At 41.5% G+C, this 25253-nt stretch overlaps 2 protein-coding genes across 6 annotated transcripts in view; both read right to left on the bottom strand.

Moving 5' to 3' along the window:
• Positions 1-15243, bottom strand: part of FNIP1 (folliculin interacting protein 1) — a 419816-nt gene extending 404573 nt beyond the window's left edge. Inside the window, exon 1 of one of the 4 annotated variants that reach the window (XM_079319629.1) lies at positions 14779-15243. In XM_079319629.1, coding sequence (XP_079175755.1) covers positions 14779-14867 — 89 coding nt within the window. In that variant the 5' untranslated portion in view covers positions 14868-15243. The remainder of the gene's footprint in view (positions 1-14778) is intronic. The other 3 variants (XM_079319628.1, XM_079319630.1, XM_079319632.1) reach the window with 3 other exon arrangements.
• Positions 1-25253, bottom strand: part of MEIKIN (meiotic kinetochore factor) — a 66633-nt gene that overhangs the window by 37827 nt on the left and 3553 nt on the right. The window contains exons 5-14 of one of the 2 annotated variants that reach the window (XM_079319637.1): positions 24946-25086; positions 24385-24504; positions 24077-24116; positions 22827-22888; positions 21962-22056; positions 21458-21631; positions 21059-21136; positions 20425-20580; positions 20018-20141; positions 17862-18925 (exon numbers count right to left, since the gene is read on the bottom strand). In XM_079319637.1, the coding sequence (XP_079175763.1) occupies positions 18879-18925; positions 20018-20141; positions 20425-20580; positions 21059-21136; positions 21458-21631; positions 21962-22056; positions 22827-22888; positions 24077-24116; positions 24385-24504; positions 24946-25086 (1037 nt within the window). In that variant the 3' untranslated portion in view covers positions 17862-18878. Of the gene's footprint in view, positions 1-17861; positions 18926-19998; positions 20142-20424; positions 20581-21058; positions 21137-21457; positions 21632-21961; positions 22057-22826; positions 22889-24076; positions 24117-24384; positions 24505-24945; positions 25087-25253 lie in introns of those variants that run through there. The other variant, XM_079319638.1, reaches the window with a different exon arrangement.

Here is a 25253-nt window from a genome sequence, read left to right as displayed (position 1 = left end):
TCACTTCCAACTTCCTTGCCCAACGTCCACATTCTCAGTTAAAATTTCCCCCTTACCCTAGATATCATTTATCTGCATAGGCCACATTGCTTTAGCTGAGCTCTACGTGCTATTCTTTTCTCTGGAGGGAAAAAAAAAATTAGAAACAAATAAAAATAATATTAAAAAAAAAAGCTGAGCTGCAGCTGTTCAGGGTGCCTTTGAAAAGGAAGAAGACAGAGGTAAGTAGTTATTCTCCAAAGATTCACAGGGATCAGTGCCTGAACAGCATTTTATTCTGTCCCTCATGTGACTGTTTAATTAGGTGTTGATTCACTCAGTCATGAGACACGAGGAAACAGGGCTGCAAGCCCCAACGTCAAAGTAATGCCTGTTCTGCCAGTTTCTGTATTAGCAAAGCACAAAAGGGACATCCAGTTCTGAGAAGCAAAACTTGTGTTTTCTTGCCCATAAACCAATCCATCACATCATTTCAACCTTTCCATATTGAAAAAAAAAAAAAAAAGTCACATTAATTATTTCAGAGAAAAATGCTTGTGAATTTCCTAATTATTCTTGCCTGTAAGAGCCAGGACCAGCACAGGGTGATCTCCCTGGCCAGGCTCTGAAGGCCTGAGAGCAATGTCCCCCTTCCATCTGATAATCTAGGTCCAAGCTGCTTCAGGATATCAGGCTTTCTTCTGGGGTTTGTTTGCTTTTGGAAAAAGAATACAAGCTATTTTTCTGTGGCTTTCTTCCCGTTATTAAGTGAATTTCTTGGCCTCCTTAGCACCAAAAAGCTTTTCTGTTATGGGGTCTGGTTCCCATAGTAACAGGCTTTAAAAATATCAAAGAAATTTTCAGGACATGGCAAACCAATTTCACAACTGTGTATGTTTGTAACAGGAAAAGCTGGCAGACAATTATTTATGTGTACCCAGTTCAGACAAGGTTTGACACAGGGATAATCCCAAGATGCTGCTCTCAGACCAAAGCCTGGGGTTAGGGGACTACAGTGAACTTTAGCTTGCTATGTTACCAGGCTATTTACCAAGACAGTCACATAAAATTAATAGATGACAAATATTTTTCCAATGAAGGTGACATTTAAGTTCAATAGGTCACTGAAATGCAATAAATGCCAAAAGCTTTTTCCCTGAAGAATACAAATCTTTGATTTTTAACATTGTGTGGTTGTAGTCTCACCCTCCTCATTTGTGCATATTTTACAACTGATTTCAAACACATGCCTAGTGCTAAGCACAGCAGCAAGTTCACTGGGAGCAGTCAAACTACTTACAGACTTAGAGCACATGCCTAAGCACAGTGCTGACTCAGTCTTATTGCCCCCATCAGCTTCCACCAAAACCCCATCTCAGTTACACAGCAACAACTGCAAACTAAAGACAGAGGATGATTATACAAGCAAGTACAACAAATTCATATCCATGGAATGAAATCCCACGCTGCCCTATCTGTACATGATGCTCATTAACATCAGCATGCCAAGTCCTAGTGATAGAGACTCTCCATGAATCAACAACTGCCTGACACCAGTGTTGGTCACTTGCCATCCAAGCATTGTCCAACACCTCCAGATGTCTGATGTGGCCCAATTCTGTAATCTTTCTGCACAGAGTGCACTCCACAGAGTGGTTTCCTGCTGCCATAAGCCCAGAAGACTTGAACCCATCCCTCTAAATAAACCCTTAACAGTAAAGTACACTGCATTTCAAGACTATTGCCAGGCTCTGAACCAGAAAGAATTTGGAATGATTTCACAGATCTGCCAAGTAACACTAACAAATATCTAGATGCACTGGATCTATCCTACAGCTGCTTTTCAGGAGGGAAGACTTTTCTAACTTGGCTCCAACCCATGCACTGAACATCCCTCCCTTACTGGCTCTACAAGTCAAACAGGCCCCTACTTAACTTGCAGAAGGGATGAGATCTTGATTTGTGCAGATACTGCAAGAGCCCCAAGACTACTGTGAGCAGCCTAGACTGCTTAATTCTTCAAGGCAAGAGTCACGCTGCTCAACTGTTTTCCAAATTAAGCATGGAAAGGTGACCTGAGACTATTTCAGGTAGATTTATATAGAGCAGACACTAAAGACACATTGGTTGACTTCACTTTCATGTAACTCGTAAGGACATGAGGACAAATAAAAATCAGATGCTTCAACAAGCCACACTTTCATTAACATTGTAAAAAAAAGAAACAGACTATAAGAATATTGGAGCAGCCTGGCACTTTCAAGTAAATGCACCTTAACTGTGAAGTCCTAAATGTTTTGTTTCCCCGAAGCAGAAGAACATGTAAAAATTTAGCTATCAGCTAAGGCCTGCTCAACCTTAAACCAAGCTTAACAATGTGCTTTACTGAGTTTGCTCCATTGTGCTTTGCTCACTGCCACAAGGAGCTCTGCACCCTCAGGCTTTCTGCCATCCCCTTCAATTTTCTAAGTCTCACTACATGCTCACAGTTTTGGGTTTCCAAGAATGGCAGGAATAGAAAGTACAGTGCAGGCCATTGCCTTAGCTATTGCCTAAGATCTTAAACACAACTATCCATCTAGAAGGATTTTCCACAACAGAAAGACTGAACTGGGCAAGCATTACTGAGAGCCCCACATACAGACACATGGCAGCTTCAAGCATCAGCTGGAACACAGCTCTTACATGCTCCAGAACTTTTCTTACTGCTAAAATCTTTGTTTCTGATAAAGAAAACTGCAGGTTCAGCTCAGCATGCCCTCCCTGGGTATCAGCAGCGAAACTCCAAACACACACCTTCCTTATCACAGAACTGAGCCGGAACACACAGTCCAAACCAGCTCTGCCTGACAGAATCAACAGAATCACTTGATAAAACCTATGTTGTTCTACTGGGAGAGGCTGCACTTAATCAAGATACATTTGTATATTTAGTGTATGTTCAATAAACCCCTCTTAGTGGGGAGTAACAGAATTGATGTGAACATAATTCCAGACACTCCCAACCACGGCAGCTTGCCAGCAGATTTCAGTCTGTCCACATGAGCATCCTTAAAATGTGGAACACGAAGAAGCCTAGTGCTGCAGGTAACCTGCTGTGAACCAGCCACAGTGACACACAGAGCTGTTTATTCCATTGCATCAAGAGGAAAGAAAGGCTCACGTGCTGGACAGCAATAGCTGTCAATGCCAGCAGGACATTTTGGACTGGTTTGTTTTGTTGGGTTGTTTTCTCATGGTCTTTCTAAAGGAGCTGTTGGCAAAGTAATTGCTCCCTTTGCTTTTCATTTCCCTTTCCCCTTCTCCTGCTCATGCACATCACTTGATGTGACACAACAGTAACCCCTAACAGGATGCACCCACTGTTTGTGGCAGAAGGAAGGGACAGCACAGCACCCAGGGGACCCCTTCAGAGAGGAGAGGCAGCACTGCAGGCCTCAGACAGCAGAGCACTCAGAAGAGTGCAGAATAGAAGGGAAAGTGAAATGGGCTTTAACTGTCTTCTGCTGTGTGTGAGAGCATGTGTGTAAATCCAAGCTCCCAAAGCAGAGCACTGAACAGGGATAGTGACAATGAGGGAGATCACTACAAGAAACAAAAAATCCCAAGCAAAATGAATCACAGAATCACTAAGGTTAGAAAAGTCCTCCAAGATCATCAAGTCCAATCTTTGACTGAATGCCACTGTGCCCACAAAACCATTATATCCTGTAAAATGTATGTATGTAATGACAGCAGCATCATACAACTGCTTCCAACTACACTTGCACATGTAACTTGCACTTTGTAACCTTCTGAACACAAAATGCTTTTATTTATACAGCATCTACTAGCTGCCAAAATCACAGAAATCTGGTTCTGATCTAAGAAGCAAAGGTGTCTACACACTGCACACAGGTAATGAATTTACCTGTCTCACTGCTGGGGGAAAACACCAAAGTCTTTCTCTCACAGACAGCAGCTGAGCAAGGCAGGCAAGTTTCTGCTCTGGGGTATCCTGATTACTGTGAGCTGAGACAGGTGCTTGCACACTCAGAGCCATGACAGCAAATGAAGGCACCTGGATATATTCTCAAATACACAGATCTATGTATTTTGTCTGACACAGACAAATATGTACATGACACAGATGTAACAGTGAGGTCTTTCCTGCTCTTGTGATCTTTTCTTCCAGCATGAATATGCTTCAGCAAAGCTCAAGGCTTTGGCACTGAAAGCCTTCAAACCCCAGTGAGGATGCTGAGGACCTCATAGAACCAGGCCACGTGGTACTAGACTTAATGTTTAAGTTTCTCTTAATTTTTATATAAAAGCCAATTTCTTCTTAAACTCCCCATTCCTGTTAAATTTCCTTCTCCTCTGTCTTTTCTACCCATACAGATGAGAACAATTGCCCTTACTGAATCTTACATTATCTTGCATAGGTTTTTTCTCGAGTGTGGGCATAGACTAATGTCACCTCCTGAGTGCAATTCAGCTAGTCTATCCTGCAAGCTACTAATAGAAAAGACCAGTGTTTCAATGAGTATATACTAAACCCAGATGGTGAAAACCCCCAAAAAATCACAAACAAACAAAATCCCATAACACCTGGTCTTATCATCTGACCCCAATGTGAGAAAAAGCCTAACAAAACACACAAACATAAGCTACTTAGCAGTTTCTGAGCATTAATCAATTGAAAATTTTATGACACATTTTAAAATAGCTACATATTCAGACTAACAAAAATTATTCATTTGTTGATAACTGCAGAAAAGATACTATGGAAAGAAAACCCTACTAAAATTTAAAGAAAGTAAAATAAATTAGTCTTATTATGAAGTGATATTTTCACTTATCTGAAAAAAGATTTGATAAGTATTTCCTTATACAAAGATAAAATTCTGTTATAGCCTCAAAAGAAACTAAAGTTTCTTTGATTTTTTTATTTCTACACTTATTTACTATTTCCGTTTTGTTAAAAAAAAGACACCAGCAGTTCATGATTAGCATCTCTTGTATGATTAGTAAATATTCTTAGTTAAGAAACCATCATGCTCATTTTCACAGCTTCTTAGTACTCCATGCTGTCAGTAGAACAATTTCCTTTTCTACTGATCAAGTACAGTAATTTCCAGTAACTCACAGCAGCTGAAACGTGTTTAAGTACTGAAAAAACCAACCACTTTTTTCTGTCTGACTATTTAAGTTCTATGTCAGAGCTTGGGCTGCCTTTAAATAGAAACAAAGTTAGCACTGTAAGCCAATTCACTGTCCTGACATTTGAGGCATTTAACTCTGTCTTAAGGGGTAACACTGTTATTTTTCCTGTAGGAACAAGAAAATTCTGGCAGACTTTTTCCCTAAAAGCTTCTTGGATGTTCAGATAATGTCATTCAACCAGAACAAGCTTCTGAGAAGGAGCACATGCTCCCACCAAGATCCACAGCCTGTTCCCTGCACACCCAACCACACAGCTTATCATCTGCACCCATTCTTTACCAACACCTGAACTAACACAGGCTTTCTCTACAAATTTCTGGTATCAAATTTCATGAAAAGGAGTAAACAAACCACTCAGCCAACTCTCCAAATAGCAAGAACATTTTCTAGGTAAGGCTTGACAGGAGCAGTGCGAGGAGAGTGCAAAAATACTCATCAAGAATCTCATTCATTTCCCACTGAACTGCTCGCACGTGATGTGCCTCCCTCTGCCCAACTGAAGTCTTCCATAATTACCCACAAACATGACAAACTAAGTGCTGAGCACACAGGCTCTGGAGACCTCATTTAAACCTTGGACATGCATGAGACGAGAGAAATGTGGGAATGTAGCAGACAGTGTGTGCTTTAACACCCGTCAGAAAACAGAATAATTTAGCTAACAGAGGGTTGGATATTCTGGTATTCACAGTAGTCCAGGACTGGCTTTTCTTGAGGTCACATTACAGCTGTTCCCTGCACACTACACAGGGCAAACTATGGAACCACATGGCTACTGTCTTCCTCCCACATGCCCATGCTGTTTCCAGGGGTGTAGCCATTGGAAACACCAATGGACAAAGCAAAAGACAGCTCAGAGCTTCACAGGTGCCAACAGGAGACACCCAACTGCACCCACAGCATTCTCACTGAAGTTAGAGAAACTCAGCTCACTCAAACTTCTGCTCACATTCTCCACCAGACATGACAGAAATCATTCAAGAGGTTTAGAAATTACTGAGGGCATGCAAGGCCAAGCACTGCACTGTGTGAGCCACCATTCTGATAGCTCCTGAGGCTAAAATAAAACAGAATAAGAAGGCATATAGCAAAGTAACAGTTTCTTTGGTCAATTCTTAAACAATTTACCTTCCCCTTTGAGTAGTAAATGACACAGGAACTGGGGTGAAGATACTGCTCTGGTTTAAACAGGCACAAAGCCAGGATCTAAAGTCAGGGCTGAGCTGCATTTAAAGTTTCTTCATTTATCAACTACAACAGATGGAAGAGAACTGCAATTTGGCTCCTGTTTCTTCCCAGCTCTATATCACACAAACTGAAAGAGTAGAAGGTTTCTGGTACTATTACAAATTTTATGTTTTGCTGACATTTCAGCTGGAGCAAGGGAAAAGAACATTTGAAGGCGCTGACAGTGAGGCACACTCTGATCTGCAGGGGGATGAAACACCATGAATGTGCAGGGCTTGATCAGTGCCCAAAGTAAAGGAAATATGATTGTTTCTATGACATATTTGACTCATTTTAGACCAAAATAACTACTGAGGACGTTGTGGAAGGATCCTGGAGAAACAGAGCAGGATCAGTGGCGTGTGAGATCGTTCCCATGCCTGACGCTCACGGCAGCTGCAGGGGCTGTTGCAGGTTCACTCTTGGGTACAGCCAACCCCAGGCACTGTTGGGCTGTTGATGTGGACAGGGGGCACCTACAGCCAGCATTGTTAATAACACTGGCAGCACTGCAGAATCCTGTACAAAATGGATTCTTTCAAGGCCAGAGTTCTAAAGACAGTTAATATACAAGAGCTGGAAGATACCCAGATTATCAACACCAAAGCACCAGACAAGACTGTTAAATATAAAAAGTTTTTACATGCAGCCAAACTGTTTAAGTCCAAAGGTTTAACTGTTTGATAAGAGCTATGAAATTAGAAAAGGCAAAAAACTTTATTACAAGCACGTTTTTCTTGCAGATACATCTCACATACATGCGCTGTTAATATTCTATATGTATTGAATGTTGGTATTCTGTATGTATAGATATGTGTATATTATATATATATTTAATGCCACAATTCACAAGCTACTCTGCATATTGTGTTCTGATTAATAGTATCTCCAGAAGCTATCTGTTTCAGAGAAGAAAAGAAATTGTTTACACAAATGTGCAAAATCAACTCAAGTAAAAGCTTTGGTTGAGCACTAAGCAACATTGTTAACCATGCACAGTTGTAAAAATAAATCCTTTAAGTACAAAGACTACATAATAACCACTCATGTGTCTATGTAGCAGAACATATTTGGGCAGGTATTTAGAAATTAATGATTGAATGCAGTGTTTATGGGCACAACAGAATCATATGAATTCTGTGCAAATATATTTCCTATATTTGACTATCTCCCATATATTAATTCTGCTACTATTCACTGTAAGGTGGTGCAGCTGGTGCATCAGCAAACCAACTAGTGATTAATAAGATTATTTCCTGTTTTTAATGGGTATAACTTTTCTCCTCCAGCAGGTATTTTATAGATTAAGGCTTTCTATCTAACACCACAAAGGCAAAATTTTTCAAGTCCTCAGAGAAAAATTCTGCTCTTGGCTGATTCTGGAAGCCCAGCACAACCACACTGCAGATTCACTGCTGCAACTGAGCTTTGCATTTTTCCTAACATTACTCACAAACATGTGATCCTGCAGACATCCAGCTCCAGATGTAGCACTGGGAGGGAACACAACCACTGAGCATGAAACCACCACGTGCATTACTTTCCACTTGTAAAACACACTGCTAAAGTGGTCATCTAGAGCATTCAGCCAAAATTACAACACAAGTTTCAGGCTCCAAATCACACTGGTCCAGTTTATTCCAGAACAGAAGCTTGGATTCATCCAAGCTGTCACCATGAGCACACACTAACCCGAAGCATACACAGAGCAAGGGACATAAAGCCCTTTGAAAACACAAGGACAATCTATCAGTCAACCAGATGACCTGATCATCCCAAGTCAGCAAGGTTTGTAACATGAGACACGGAACACACCCTCAGTCACCTGAAAATAAATGCTGGAATTGTTTCAGGAAAGGAGAAAACATCACAGTGCACAAGCAGGTACATACACCCCATGCTCTTGGGACATCCTCATGCCTCATGATCTCACCTGAGTAGGAGAGGGAAGAAACAGAACCCAAGGTTTTGTAGAAACACTTTCTTACAACACTTGCCAGCATAACCCAAGTGTGAAGTATTTCCACTCAAGTATATCTACGTACGTGATGCACTCCAACCTCTCCTCAAAAAGAGTTCTAGTTTAGAGGAAGGAGTTGAAATGCAGGAAGGGGAACCAAGAAAGCGACTGTTCCAAGGGCCACTCAATGAGGCAGGAGACTGCAGCTCTCCCCAGACAAGCCAGGTCATGCCACAGGGAGGAAGTGATGCTGCAGGCTGGGAGGAAGCCGAGTGCATACTGACAGTGCTGACCTCGTGATGGCCAGGATGGGCAGAGCAGCCTCGTGATGCCCAATTCTCAACTCACCACAAGCTCCCAGCCACCACAGGATATGCCAGCAGGAAAGGCAGTAAGGGTGACCCTTCACCTGATAGCTTATTTTCTAATGAGCTTTACCTCCTTCTAAAAAGCAAGAGAAAAAATGAGCAGAGGGCTTTTTCACCCCACCGTTCATGTCCCTACTCCATTGGTGATGGGAAGAAGCCAAGGTGAAGCAAGGGCCAGGCAGAGGTCTCAACAGGGCAAGGAAAAACTTTCCAAGGCACAAAGCCAGGCAGACACAAGCAGCCCAACGGTTTTCAAATTATTTCATCATTCTCTGCACCTAGCATGCACTCACATGCACCTAGCAAACTGGGAATATCAATCCACGCTAATTTCTTCAGATCTGGTGATAATATAAGTAAATAATCACTGGATGGACTGCCAACCCTCTGATTATCAGCTCCTTCAGTCACTGCACAGACTCAGCTTGCAGCATTGCTTTCTTCAGAGCTAGCACCTAATTCTCAAGGACATGCTGGTTTTAGGAACACCACCTTGCCACCTGGAGAAGCACTCGGGACACCTAGAGAATGGTGGCAAGGAGGGATTGGAGAGCAGCTTTTCAGAAGAAATTGTCAAAACTATCTCCCTATCTCCAAGCTCCAGAGGTGCTCAGTGGAATCTTGTTGCCTGTTTGTCTCTGTTTCCAAGATGAAAATTGACTTTAAGCACTGGAAGGTACATAAAAACTTACATGACAGGAAACGCAAAACAGATTTTGGCAAAAAGAAGCACTTTAGAAAACAGCAACAATATTTCAAAACACAAGCCAAAGTCATCATAGCATAAAGAAAACTGTGCATAAATCAAAGTGAAGTATTTATTAAAACTTGGTGCACTCAAGCTAATGAATGCAACCAAAAAGCCAAAAACATACTCTTTCAGAGATTACAGAAGACATGGATTTTTATAAAAGAATCAAAACTTAAAAGGACATTAAAGGGCAGAAATTAGCTTAAATCACAGTAACATTTCAGATGTTTAAGAATTTGAGAAGTCTTAAAAATTATGACATGAAAGCTTTTTAAATTCATCAGATAACTGAAAAAGATAAAAAGCTGGACCTATTACAAAATGAGGACAAGCTAATGTTCTTTTGGAAGATAGACTCTGAGGTGGTGAAATTCCAGGAGTTTTACAAATATTGACAAAAAACCTTGCAGAATGCCAGAAATGAACAAACATGCTGTTTCATTAATAACAGGCTTTGGTCAGGCTGGCCTGATGCACTGCTGAGGAACAGCTTTTAAAAGCCCTTTGCAGAACTATCAGGATCAGGAATTTGCTGGCTGCACTGCTCCCAAGAACTGACACAATTTGGCAAGAGATCCGATTTCCTGGGCTCAGCCAAGCTGTACACAAAGCTACCTGCTCCTGAGAAAAAGTTCTGTGGGTAAAACTTTTGACTAGAAATACCAATGTAAAGACAACTTTCCTGTTCCTCCTTCACCTTACTCCAGCCTTCACTTTAAAAAGCTGTAGTAGTCTCTGGCTACACAAGAATAAATGTCTCTGAGTCTCTTTGCACTTTATTTCAAGAAATTAACCTTTGGTTCAAGAAGCAATTATGCCTTTGTAAGAAAGCATGTACCATTTTCACTGTGCAAGAACAATAGCTCTGCAGAAGAACTGGCTCATGAAGCATCTTTGTATCAAGCCACTCATTTACAACTCTAGGTTTATTCCCTTGATGAATGCCACTGCCAAAAAATACGTGAAAGGAAGCAAATCTCAGGATACCATTTAAAGTCACTGCCACAGAGAAGAGAAAGAGTCTGGGCTGATGGGGAATGCTTGCCTAGACAGATTTCAGGAAATATGACTTTGCAGTCAGCCTGAGGCCCTTCCTATCTCAAGAACCTGGAAATTATTCTCTCAATAATATTACTAGATATTACAGCACATATTACTAGAAGACCCCAAGAAAGCACGTGTCCAGGACAACAAAAAATGGCTTTCTCCATCATAAAAAAAATTTAAAATTATTTATTCCTCTATCTCCCAGCTTGAAAAACAGCAATCATTCTCAAAAATACTTAGATAAGCAAAACAAAGCCCTGAAGGAAGAATGTGCCCAAAGATACTCCACACCATTGGTAAGACTTGAAACTGGAAGGGGTTCTGTCAAGCTTGAACAATTACCACACAGCTGTACCTCTACAATAGGTGCTTTAAAAAGAGCAAAACAAGAGTTTGCAAACATCAGTGGAATGCCCCTCGGGGTGAGATGGTTCTTTAGAGTTCCCTAGATTAAAATAAAAAAAGAGACACTGAAGCTTTTATTGGGCTGTGGTGTAAAAAGAACTCCTGATTAATAATCCCTCTATCCTCCAGCTAGGCAGGCAGGATGTCTAGAGACAGAAAGGAACAAGTATTTGAACTTTATACATAAGATGAAAAAAAAATCCCCACTGAGTTTCCCTTCTACATAGAGCCCCAAAATGTACAAGTCTCATAGTTCAATGTTACAAGACAATCCCTGTCCCCCTGCCAGATGCTAACAGTGCTCCAAGTCCAGTCAGGATCCCCACACAGTCTCCTGCAGAAAGTCTGCTGCAGTTCTAGCAGCTGTATTTCCCATTGGAAATACTGCCCACACATCCTGACAAGGATATAAAGCCTCAGCCCTCTTGGTGATTTACTGAGCTTCGGGATCAATCTACTGAGCCCATTCTGAAGAACAAAAAGCTGGTTGAATTTTCAGTGACTTACCAGCTTCATTTTCTCCAGAGGGCTGAAGTGGATCCCTGGAAAGCCAGGAAAGATATAGCAGCTGAAAATCACTATGTGTAACAGTCCATAATGTAAACGTGCAGTGGAACGTTTTGTGTGCCCATATAATATATAGAAGAAATGCATGGCTGCTTCTGCTTAATTTAAGGAAGTTTTTATAAGGTTATTTCCATCTTACTGGAACAGTAAGGGTTCATTTATGTAATATTTTAAAGTGTTATCTCTATTTTAGCTTACAGCTCATGGGAACACCTTTACATATTTTTACAACAGGAATACTTTGATTTTTAAAATTCTAGAAAGCTGCTTACCTGAAATTATATCTTCCTAATAACTGTAGCAGCTCAAGCCTGGGCTGAGCTCTCCTGTCACCAGCAGCAGCCTGTGCCAGCAGCTACAATATGGCAAAGAGATCCTATTTATAGTAAGAGTTACCCTCAGGGAAAATCCACTCACGTGAGTATTATTTGCAGTAGACAGCAGGTACTCTACATCTTGGAATATAAGGGCTTGACTCTTCCCTCCTAGAATATTTGCAGGTGTTTCTCTGTTTCTTATAAACAGATTTCGCCATTAAAATTTGAATATTCTTGTTCACCATGTGAATGTCAAGCTACAGCTTGACAAGAGATTTCAGTCTAAGGGCTAAGTCTGCCAATTGCCCTGGATTAAATAGAAGAGCTAAAAAACTAACAAGTAGTGAAGCTACTGTGATTTTCTAAAGTTTCTTCTGAAAAATAAACTGCATACATATATTAAAAAATTATATAAGTGGCAAACTGGCACTTCAGCAAATATTTTACAGTTGCTAACTTACTGCTCCCATTACTAAACCACTTAACTTCTCCAGCACCTAGTCCTTACAGAGTCTGGCTAGACTTAGGCTCACAAAATTTCACACACCCACAGCACAGAAAGAGATTCTTGACAGGAAACAAAACAAAACAAACAAACAACAACAATAACAAAAAATTTAAACACACCACAAACAAATCAACAACTAAACAAAATGTTTTCCCTGAAAAGTATTGTTTTATTTTTGAAACAGTGTAAGGTCAGATAAATAGAACTAGTGAATTGTCACAATAAGCCTGGTGGAAATGTCAAATATATTAATAGGAAACAAAAAAATAAGAGTGGCAAAATTGTCCTTAAATGTTCTGCTATACTAATGTCATTGCCAGAGTAATTGGGCTCTTCTCCCCAGGCACATATTATTCAAAAATATAGTAAGAGAATTTATGCATTTTTATGGTTGTTCTACACAGTCTCCTCAGCAAGAGAACTGACTTTTCAAAGTGAAGACAAAGAGAAGTACCAGCACTCAGAATATTTGGGAAATGCTCTGTTATTTAGACTGTAAACAGATATAATGTATCAATCCATAAAACATCACCTTGCCCCAATGGAAATGATGAGGTTGTTGCACTCAGGCTCGCTGGAATCAGCAAGTCTAAAGTGCTTGTTTCCAGTCTCCAAAGACTCAGCTGTCAAAAATAACAGTCCTTATTTTCTGTATTACCTGAAAGTTTCACCAGGAACTGACAGTCCTAACAAGTTGTGATCTTAGCTACAAACTCAGCCCCATTTGGAAAATTAAAGCAGCCATTAGGCAATATGCCTAGAGAGCATCTATATTAATCTTCAAAAATAGTACTTGGCTCTCCTAAGTCAGAGCTGGATCTCCCACCCTCCTCAGAGTCTCACCAGCCTCTCACTGCATATTATACCTGTGGGTCCACCAAAAAAAAAATAAAATTGCAAATTCACCAGTTACCAGTTCATATCACAAAGCCTGTATCAAACAGTACCATGATTTTCAGACCCAGTTTGGCACAGAATAATACAGGTGACGAGGGAAGCACAGACCTTGCCAAGTACTCACTCTCATCCTTTAACTACTGTGGGGAGTGATTCCCACATTTCTGCCCCAGCTCTGAACTGCAGCTGTTGCATGAACCACCAAGTCTCTACACAAACCCATCACTAAGGCGAGGCAAAAGGCAAGACAATCATACAGAGCAGTCCAAGTGCCCCCTCTCTTCCCCACCAAGGGCTCTGGTCCAGTATTAACATGGTTTGGAAAATAAGATGACATCAATATCATGAAAGCATTTTATTTCTTAGAAAAGACCATTTTAAAAAAGAATTCGCTCCACAGTGAACATCAGAGAGGTGTGAAAGCAATTACAGATCAGTGTCTTCAAAAATTGTGTGAGTGCCAGGTAATGTCCAGGAACATGTCTTGACTCCTTGGGGACTCATAATATTTTTTGAAAACCCTTGCACTTAGATAACTGCAGATACACTCTTATCCATCTAAACTGCTAAATATTGCAGGTAAATGGGGTAATTACAGAAAATTAAGCCCATCAGAGATGTCCCTTCACAGAGCAACCCAAGGGCTGATCATTTGTAGGCAGTAAATTTCAAGGCAATGGGTGGGAGGAGAGCTTCACCACACTGTTAGAAGTGCTTCAAGAAGCGCGTAACTTACTAATGAAGCAGATTTTATTTGCATCCAGGTGGCAAACTGCGCTTTAAAACTATATTGCAGGCTCTCTCCTTGCCAGGACGCAGACACGGCATCGCGTTCGAGCCTGACCATTACTCACGTGTGGAAGAGAACAAAAGCTACTTGTTTCCAAGCAAGCCAGCCCGCTGGAGCCGCGGGCGAGCCCCAGGCCCCTCAGCGCGGCCGAGCGCAGCCTCTCCCCGCCGCGGCCCCCGGGCTGCCCTGCGGCCCCTGCCCCGCTCCCGTGCCGAGCTCGGTCCCGCTCGGCCGAGCCAGCGCTGCTGCGGTCACGGCGAATTGCACTGGAAGCCCCACTACCCTCTTGGCCAAAACTTCACGTTTTCTCCTCGTTCCTGAGGCTGCTCCCCGGGGACCTGCCCGCCTGTCGCCCTCCCGCGGCCCGCAGCATCCCCGGAGGGGCCCGCGGGGGCCGGGGCCTCACACACGCCGGGGAAGGGGAGGCAGCCGCGGGCTGGGGGCGAGGCACGGCGCGGCGCTGGCAGCGGCGGCCCCGGGAGGAGGCAGCCGAGCGGAGGCACCGCGGCGGCCCCGACGTGGCGGTCCCGGGGGGCTCCTGCCCCGCGCCCGCCGGAGGGGCCCGGCCCGGGCGGCCCCGGGGCTCCCGCGGAGCACGGATCCCCCGGGGCTGGGGGGAGCAGGGAACGTCGCCGAGGAGCTGCCGGTGGGGCAGGGAAGGGTCTGCCAGCCCCCGCGTCCTCCGAGCGACACAGGGAGCGAGGAAGTCGGAGCAGAAGTTTGGGGCAAGGGAGGAGTGCGGCCCCGTCCCGGTTACCTGAAGACACAGTCGTCGCGGGCGTCCCTGGCCGGGGAGATCAGGCCGTGCTTCTTGTTGAAGAGCTTCTGGAAGAGGGTGGGCGGCATTTTGGGGCGCTGCCGCTGCCCCCGCCGCCGAGGCGCTGGGCTCCGCGCAGCGCCGTCCCTTCGCCGCGGCTAGTTCCGCCCGCCCCGCTCCATTCGGTGTCACAGTCATATGACAGAAATTAGTCACCCGGCGCTGCCAGGAGGGGAGGAGGGAGCGAGGGGAGGGGCGGCGGAGCGGGGGCCGGCCGGCAGGCGGGGCGGGCCCGTGGGGCGGGCCCCTGAGAGGAGCGGAGCGCGGCCGGCCCCGCGGGGAGCGCCGGCCTGGGGGCGGTTGGGGTTTCTCCTTTCGCTCCTCGGCGCTCCGGGGCCGCAGGCGGTGCGGGAAAAGCGCCCGCTCCCGGAGGGGCTCAGCCGTGGCAGGGCCGAGGAATCCCCGGAGGTGGCGATAATGCGCCGCTGATTGTTTTCCTTCTTCGGACGGAAGTTAAAGGCAGAGGCCCCAGGAAGGCGAGAGGAGGTCGCGATCGAGGCATCAGATTCTTCTCGTGGCTGCACCCAGCGCCTTCGGGATTCGGCGTGCAGGGTGCGCTAGATAAGGGTCATTTACCCCAAACCTCGCAAATGCAGCTGCTGCTCGCTCTCCTTCCAGGTACACGAAGCGATTCTCCCACAGCTGTAGCAGAACGCCTCAGCTCAAATGCACTGGAGTCAAAACCCACAGGGAACGTGGAACGCGTGTAGCTGATGGCAGAGGAAGCCACCGGTACACTAAAACATCATCCACAAAGGAGTATTTAGGACATAATGCCCAGCAACTGACTCCAAAACAAATTTTTTTTAAAAAAGTGTGCTAGGTTCTGTAAAATCAAAAGTATCTATGGCTTTTCACAAAACTCTTTATTAGTAGTACTTAAATGAAATGGAAACCCTGGTAACAGCTAACAGTCTCCTTCAGTGTCTCACTGTTCAGATACAACCCCGCTAGGAAGTTTAATTAAGGACTGACAACTGATTGACTCATCTGCTTTCCCTGGAAAATGGAATTAAGCTAAAACAATGTATGATGTAAGATTAAATTAAGCAGAATATTTTTAAGGCATGATGATTCTTCACCATCACCCATCTGTAGGAACTTTGTTTTCCATCTACCAGAAGTTGTAGACAATTTTAATACAAAACAGGCATTAGTGTTCAGATGCATCTTTCCCCCCTTGTTCTGTACAGAAGACACACGTGCCTGCCATACATTTTTATGTGACCAATCTTTACATCCTTTCACCATGTGGAAGCCTCCTGGCTTCAAGAGGAGCACATATATACAGTCTTAAAAAGTCCTCAGGGAACAAAACAAAATAATAGAATTTTGGCCAGGATATGTAACTCAGCTTTCAGTATTTTCACAATTTAGATCAATGAAGATTTACCTAAACTCAAGTGCATTACAATTCAAGCTGATGGAATCCCTTTAAATGTAAGTGAACTTATGTATACATTCAGCATATTTTGATTTGGGCCCCACACATCTCTCTTGTAAGTCTAAACACTATGAACCAAACCTGAACCATTTGCATGTAAGGCTTTATCCTCCACCAGCCTGCACATGTACCCTTGCTGCACTCCAGTACAAGAAACATCTCCCACACCATCTCTGAGTACTTGGAGTCAGTGTCTCCTAGAAGGGCACTTCAGATAACAAAAATAACTGAACAGTGTTAATGAAAAACCTCTCACAGATTTATGTATACTACATTTATTCAACATGCATCTGCCATGCACAATTCCTGGTGATAAAGGATTATCAGAGATCTTGCATGGACTGACTCACTGAAGCAATTCCATTCAATCCTGGGATGTGACAGAGCAGCCCTGGTGACACTGAACAGATTCTTCTTCTGAATCACTGCACAAATAACCTCCAGTGTCCTACCCATTAACTGGCCACGACCATAACCTTTATCTACCAATACAGAAGAGCCAATTTCCACTCCAAATGAAATTTTACACAGCAATTTTTCAGCTGAAAACCAAACTATGGGAAAATGCCTTTCCTTTGAGAACAGCAGAACAAGAGTAGAGATTGTTGCAGCCTCAAAATTAATTTCCTTCCCTGGGGCAAAGAGCTAGCCTGGTAATTAATTACAGTTTCTCTAAGAGTCAGACAAAAGATGATAAGAAGCAGTGCTTTCATAACTGAAGGGAAGGACAAGAGATTGTGGTTCATGATAGTCCTGTCCTATACAGCCTCATCACATCAAGAAAAACAAAAGCAAACCCCAGCAATATTCAGGCTGCTACCTCCAATTCCACAGTTACAGACCATGTTTTCCTCCATACTTTCCTTCCACACTTTCCTATTAGTTTGCCAGTATTAGTATCTTTGTATAGCACTACCAAATGGCCTGGGGCAGAATAAGTATTTTTTCATATGACTTCCAGAATGCCCTTACAATAAACATGTATTTATTCTGGACCGTCCTTTACTTGAATAATCATCATAAACACAACTTACTAAATATGTAACTTTCAATTCTGCTTAAAGCTACATCAAGGAGCTCACCTGTGTCTCCTAGGGGCTCTAGATTCTTGCATAATTGCTAGTGACTTAGTGTTTGCAAGAACAGGGATATTGATAATTAAAAGCATACCTGACAGGACTCCAAGAAGTTATTGGCAGAACTCATTCTACTAATGCTTAAAAGAAAAATAGCTTAATGGCATAATTTTTAACCTTGAGCCATTTAGAATGTTTATATAATGCTTGTTCACAGACTAATCCAGCAGCAATTATTTGCACTTCCTTCTACCCCAAAGCAATGGGGAAAAGATCAGGGTTTGAACTTTCACAGGTATTTTCAAATGCAGTCAAACTACAGGTGTGGATTTTGTACATCTTCATGTTATGCTCTTCTTGGAAATACAGAACTGTTTTCCAGGGTGATAACACTGAGAAACAAACTCAGACTTTTGAAAGCCATACCAGCATTTTGAAACATTAAAAAACTTCCTTTTTGTCCAGATAAAGTCTGAGTAAAGGATATTGTAGTGAGAACACTGTAGGGATCCAAATTACTTTAATGTGTAATGAATTCAAGTGGAAAAAAATGTCTCCTTGACAGTTTTTTCTAACACATTCAGCACATTAAGAACATTTATTAATTAACAATCCACAAGCTGAACTGGAAACACTGGGAATTTGACTTGTGGACACAGTGTGAGCAGTAACCTGAAAATCCAGAATGTCAATATCCATCTCTTCAAACAATTCAGCTATAAAAGGGTTTTCCCCACCATTGTTTCATGTAAGGCATTTACTTTCTCTGTCAAGTCTGAAGCCACTAGAAGAAACAATGACTGAGAGATGTGATATTACAAAATACCTGAGATGAAACAGGAAGGACTCTGAGAAGGCAGTGGATGTGCCCAGAATGGTGACAGTGCTGATCATTAAGAGCCAATTCACAGTGATGATGGGGTAAAGGGGCCTGTACTGGTGCTCAGAAATCAAATTACATCAGAACACACAGTCCTGTACCTCTGAAGTTCCTCAGACCAAAGCATTCAATGAGTTTAATGGTAGCATACTATTGACTTCTGGGTCCCCAAGAGTACATGAATGCTTTCATATCCACTCCCAAGGCATGCAGTTAGCTTTATAGTCAATGTCAACACTTAAACAGGGGGTCACATCTTTAGATGCTAATGCTGCTAGAGAAAACTAGAAATCTTGGCAGAGAGCAAGCCAACAGTAATTCTATTAAAGCAATTTGGTCAGCTGTTCTTCAGTCACACTTTTTAAAAATCTAAACAAACTGAAGAAACATCTTTATGGAATCCTTACAGAACAATGCCCAGAACAGGATCTAGATGCTGTACAAAACAACTTACTATGAAGTATTTGAGTATTTACTAGCTTACTGAAATACATAATACTAAATTTCAAACAACATGCATGCATGCATGCAAAAAAAAAATACAACCATTATTTACTAGTTAGGAGTTCTGTTTTCCCACCCTGTCACAGCAGCAAGACAGTCATTTCTTCTGTTAACTCCTGCTGAAAGCAAAAAAATCTCATTTCTGTTTATAGCAGACGCAGTTTTTGGTAAGCGCAATAATATCTGGGAGGAAAAAAAAAAAGTGATAAATAATTATCAGTAAAGTGGTACATTCTCACATGTAAGAGAAATTTCAATGCATCATCTGATAGACTCCTTGAACAGAGAATAAAATATCCAGCATAAACCCTCACCACAGTGGAGTCTAATTCCTGATACCAGGACCCTCTAGAAAAGGAGTAAGGACACCAAACTTTTGTTCTGACAACACTACTTGCTGATTTCTGAATCATTTGCCCACCAAGTACAACCTGTGTTTTGTACTACCACAACCTGCCTGGGCACATGACCTAGCATCCCAGTTCTCTGATCTGTACACAAGAATCAGATGAGTGTCATTAATTAATACATATACACACACAAGCACTTCCCTGCTTGATGCTGCAAATAACCAGTAATAAAGTAGGAAGACATTTGGAACTAAGAGACCACAAATGAAAATTTTTGTGTAGAGTCTTTTTGAAAGCTCCAACACTTACACAGTATCTCTATATTGGAAATTTGGAGAAGAGCTAGTTTAAACTTTGGAAGACACGTGCCATCCAGTGGTACACCAAGAAACTTCATGAGAGATGGGATAGGGAGGGGCTTTTACCTGTGTTAAGTGATGAGACAGTTTCATTCATTTCTGTCTCATTTTTGTTTTACAAAAACCTGGGAAATGAAGAAAGGAGCTTTCCCTATGTTAAGGGTTTCAGGAGAAAAGAATAGAAAAAGAGAAACAGATCATTTTTAAAGAAAAGCATTACTGATAACTTGAACTACTTTGGTGGAAGAGTGGTGGTGAATACCAAAAGTTCAACTCAGGCTTACTCACCCTAGAAATAAAGTAAGGCCTTAATTCTGAAGTAGCCTATTACTGTATTAATTCCTATGCTAAAGAACCATGGAGGAGAAAACGTTAGGGCAATTTTAATAAATTATTGTTTCACAAGAACACTATTAAGCCAGAGAGTTGAAGTTTTCTGCATCTTTCACTCTTTTTAACCTTGCAATTTTTCCAAATATTCAGACTTTTAAAAAAGGCCAGCAACTTTTTAACACTCAAATAACCAGTTAGCATCTGCACAGTGAACCAAGTCTATATTCCTTTACCTTCAGCCACTCCTCTGGAAAGGAAGAACTCTTTCCAGTTAAATTGAACTTGCTGAAGCTGGGAAGGCCTCTGGCTTGGTGACGTTCTAACAATGGAGCAGATTTCTCTTCCATCACACAGAGGCTGAAAAGATCAATGACATTTCATTCACACAGCTATTCCCACTGCAGAAATGTTCTTTTAGCTTTCTTCTAGGGAAATTAGAGATTACATGCAGAATTCAAGGCATGTCACTAGAAAACATTTAAGACTACTTGTGTACACTCAACATACTATTGGAAAGGGTGATAGAAAGCTTCCAAGCTTTAAACATTGTTTAGCAGTTTTGATACTATAAGGATACTATACAGTACAGTAGAAAATAGCATGACAAAACTGGATTTAATAAGTGCAATAAAATCAGAACCTTTAAAATATTCTTTTCTTCCGGACTTTGAGGAATAATTTCTTTTTCTGAGCTCAGAGATGCAGGAAGAATTTCTTTTGAATTTGCAAATGGACTTGAGGTATTCAGGAACAGATCTTCCTCAGGTAAGGCTTTACGCACCGGTGACAAGATAAGCTACAGCTCATCAAAACACAAAATATACAGGAATAAATGTCCAGTTAAATAACAAACAACAATACAGATCAGCTAATGCTTGTTGGCTCGTGCAAAAGACATTCTATTGCTTGAATAAAATTTAGGGATTCAATGTTCTCTATTTATTAATCTAGTGTGCACTAGCTCAGGTGTGAAGAGACAAGTAGCAGTATTGTACTACCTGTATTGCCAAAGAATTCCAACTGGCATTTAAATATCAATTTTGAATCAATGAATTTGTGTAAGTAAGGATACTATTGACAGTTTTACCTTACCTTTGTAAAAATACAAAACAAATTCCTAGATTGGGCTGTTTGGGTGTTGTTAATTGCCCAGAATTTATTGCCCAGTTGTGCAATTTGCTGTGTAACATATTTATAGCAGAAAGTGAATGTGCTACAAGGAATAATTTCTTAGATTTTAATAATTAAAAAAGAAAAGAAAGACAGACACTCACATCCAACTCTACAGGCTGGGCATTATCAGGATTTTTTAGGACTTTATTTTCCTCCATGATTAGCATGGTAGAAGTCATCTGCTAAACAAAAACAGAGAAGAACTCAGTATCAGTTTCAAAGTCATTGTTTATTACTCTTACAGTATTCTCCTAGTACATAATACTTTAAGAACTCCATTTAGAATCACTACTAGTTCTTCAGATTTAAGTACCAAATTCCTGTCATTCAGGGCTTTTTTTGGTCTTATGCTCTCCAAAATTAAGACAAACAGTTTACCACAGCACGGACATTTCATATGTGGCACTTCCTGCCACTTATTGTAACTTTGGTCAGGATTCACACCTCCCCCTTCCATTCCATGCCAGTGTTAATCAGTGGGGCACAATGGGAATACTCACCACCACAGCATCTGTCAGTTTGGTTGGTAGAACTTCTGCTGTCAACCCCTCTGATCTGGCTGACGTGTTTTCTGTGGCATCAAGCTGCCTGAACGATGATGAACCTCCTTCTAAGGGATTAAAACTGCTTTCTTTTTTCTTCAACCTTTTGGCTTCAGCTGTTTGATTATCATACTAAATAGCAAAACAATTATATTTTGTGTTACAAAGTGAATCTCTATAGCCTGGTAAGCACTTAAAAGAGTCCCCCTGTCACAGTCTAGCTCTATACAACCCATTTCAATACCACTAACACAGCTGGTATGAAAAACAGTGAGCTTGGGGACATCAATGATTATTGCTCTACGAGAGGGAGAGGCAAGCTACATCTTCACTCTGCCCTGGCTGCAAACACCACTTTGTAAGTGTAGCAAGAACTACTATTCCTCTAGGTGGAGTTCTCCACCCGTACAAGGAGCAAATCATTTATGATACAATCTTGCTGATTTATTTAGGATCTTTCACCTTGCTTTCCGGTCCTAACGGTGCAGGACAGCGCATACAACTTTTTAGGTCTGGCGTTCTCTCACTTGCAGCTGTTATTTTACAGAGTTTTTTTCCTGTGACAGATTTCCAACACATTAATTAACTTTGAGACAAAGATAACAGCTACTCTCCGCCCCATGTCCTACAGGATGGTTTTCAAAGAGGAATAATTCCAAAGCCACCCATGTAAACACAGTTTTCCCTTCAATATAATTCTAGGCTCCTTCTCCCCACCATCAGCACTGCTTTGCTCCTCTCCCATTCTGTAAACAAGGCTGCTTATTAATCTTATGGTCATCTGGCTATTCACAGCTGGGTAAATACTCTGGGATCAGAGACATGTATAATCACAGCAGTCTCTACCAGTGGCAACTTCTGCTGCCATTACACTCCAAATCAAACAGGGGGCAATTATGTGGTACCTGGGCCACAGACAGAATTGTATCAGTCACAGATCCAAACTGTAATTACATCAGGGACTACATGTATTTATGAAGCTGATATGAAATAAACTCAAGTAAAGAGCATGATACAGTGCTCCTGGGTAAGGTAAATAAGAAATGTCAATTTTAATTGAGCATCATGGGTGATTAAATGGAAATATGCAGGGTCTGAGACTTTAGTTGGTTGATTGTTTTTGTTTTCTTCTCCTAACACATTAATTAGAACCAAGTCTTATTTGCTGGGACAGTTTTTCACTTTACACTTTCCTTTCTAGACACACTGAGTTTAGTCTGTGCTGGAGACAAATGACACAGTAGAAGCCTGATTTAGATACTGTGCAATCATTTAAATTTGGTAGTTCTCACAGCTTCATATTTTCTTGAACGGCTTCATATTTTACCTGCTACTGTAGTTGAAGTGCTTAATGCTGAAGAACTGTAATAGCAATTTGATGGTCTCTTTCTAGAAGAGGAGTAAAAGAAAAGAATAACTATTCTGAATGAATGTTAACATAAACAAACCTATGAATAAGAAAATCCTAGGAAAATATAGGTTGAATGAAAAGGGAAAAATCTTATTTTAAAAATATTATTACAGAGTTGCTTAATCACCCTTTACAGTTATTTGATAGTTTATCAAGTCACACATCTTATCCTGAGGATTGTCTTGATTTACAACCCACAGAAGACTCACTAAACACTCAGTACTTCAGCATTCTAGGACAGAACACATTTAAGGAGGATGCAGGGGAAATTAGGTTCACAAGAAAATTCAGAATCAATTGTGCAGATATCTGTAACACTAAGATTGATATGTTATGAATGAAAATATCTGCATGTAAGACTGGAATGAGAAGGAGAAGCACAAGGGTTAAAAGAAATGATGCTGTTCCTAGAAAAACACTCATGTTCCTCAGCTTTTTGTATCAGGACCTGAAGGCCCTGTCATAAGGCCAAGTATAGAAGACCCTTCTCTGTAATAAAACCTCACCACAGAGAAAACTTGGCACCCAGCAACAGGAGAGTGTCAACAGGGTGCCAGCACAGCACACACACACTATTCTACCTCCTGGAGGATGCATTCCGAGTAAGGAAACACTATTAACAGGCAGTAACCTGGCTCAAAATTATAATATAAAGTCAGCAGGATTCCAAAGCAGAGGAGCTCCCCATGTAAGCTGATGATTCCTAAAGAATGTAACAGACCTGCCCAAAAGCTGATTTTTCTCTGGGCAAGCAAAATGAAGACGTGACAACAGGTACCCTTCACACTCAACTGCACAGACAAGCCTGGCCAGACCACCTGAGCACAGCCCTCTTGCTGTGACTGAATGAAATCAGACAGAATTGCATAAAACCCACTTATTTAGGGATTTTGTAAATAAATGTCATCTCCTTCCATAAAATCCTTAATTGAGTCCTCTTACATTGACTTCCTACAGCTGCAAGGCCAAACTAGAAGTCTGTAAGGCAAATTCTCTCCTGACCAATTTCAAATTCTACCAATTTCAAAGTTAGTGAGGTAGCTGAAACTCCACAGAAGTGCTTGCAGGAGCAGAAGCTTATTTGTACTGGTTTTTCTTTTAAGTATCTCTCAAAAGAGAAGAGTCTGAATATTTAGGTGCATCCAAGAGTCTGCTGTAGCAATTACCTTCTAACGCATCGGTCTGGAAAATCCTCTGGTACAGGTTCTAAAAAAAAAAAAAAACCAAAAAAACAACCCAAAACATGAAAGTTAAACTTTAAATGAAAAAGCCATCTTAGACCAGACAATCTTTTAGTGCAAACTAACTTATAAAGCACAGTATTAGAAGCAAACACAGACCACTAGCAGGAGCTGCTCTCCATTATGCAGACACACCTCACATACAATCATCATTACATATTTTATACAGGCTCCTCACACCAGAGTGAAATCTGTTTATGTTCATATCCTGAAGTATTGTAGAAAAGAATTACCTAATATTGCTGAAAGATTTGAGATCTGTGGTATCTTATCTATGGTCACTGCTTTGCTGGAGTCCAAGAGAGTAGAGTTCTTGTACTTGCCAAGGTCCACAGAGTAAAAATTGCATTTTTCTGGACATAAAAAATACAAGTTCATATTTAATACGCAGAAATTCATTGAGTTATTAAATTTGCGACCAAACAGAAAGGAATCACATTTGCAGGACAGGGACTAAAAAACAAAATTAAAGCACTGTATTGGCTCAAAACAGCTGCAGAAAAGTTTGGAAGGAATGTGACTGAACACAAATTTGTGGGTAATTCCCAATAAACAGACTGTGTCAACAATGAATACTTTAGGTTTAAAGTGAGATTCAAATTACACAAGGATCTGATTCACACCAGATTAGAGGACAGATACACAGATTCTATGTTAAGCATGGAATGGGTTTATAGCAAAGATGTGACCCAGTGAGTCACACCAAGGGTGGCCCCTAGTATTTCCATTGTAGACAGTCTCCCCACATTTTCTACATCAAATAAAACTGAAAAAAGTCACCCAGAAGTTCTCACCCAAATCATCATCTCTGAATGTTTCAGGAGATGAGTAAGTCTTCGGGCTGTCACTAGCAGTGCTACAATCTGCAGCTGAATCTTTATCTAAACACTCTATAAGAATGGTGGAAACACCTGTGGGAAGAGTAATTTCCGCACCTAGAGAAGGAGACAAAAAAGGTGGCTTAAAAAAAAAAACCAAAACTATCATCTTATACAAACCATCAGGATTTCCTTATCTGAGTTTCATTCCTGTAATGAGCTAAATATTATCATGTCAATATCTTATAATGAGTCATAATACAGTTAAAGAAGCAAACAAAGGG

The sequence above is a fragment of the Erithacus rubecula genome (assembly GCF_903797595.1).
Source record: "Erithacus rubecula genome assembly, chromosome: 16".
Taxonomy (NCBI): domain Eukaryota; kingdom Metazoa; phylum Chordata; class Aves; order Passeriformes; family Muscicapidae; genus Erithacus; species Erithacus rubecula.
This window is presented reverse-complemented; position numbering and strand designations above follow the sequence as displayed.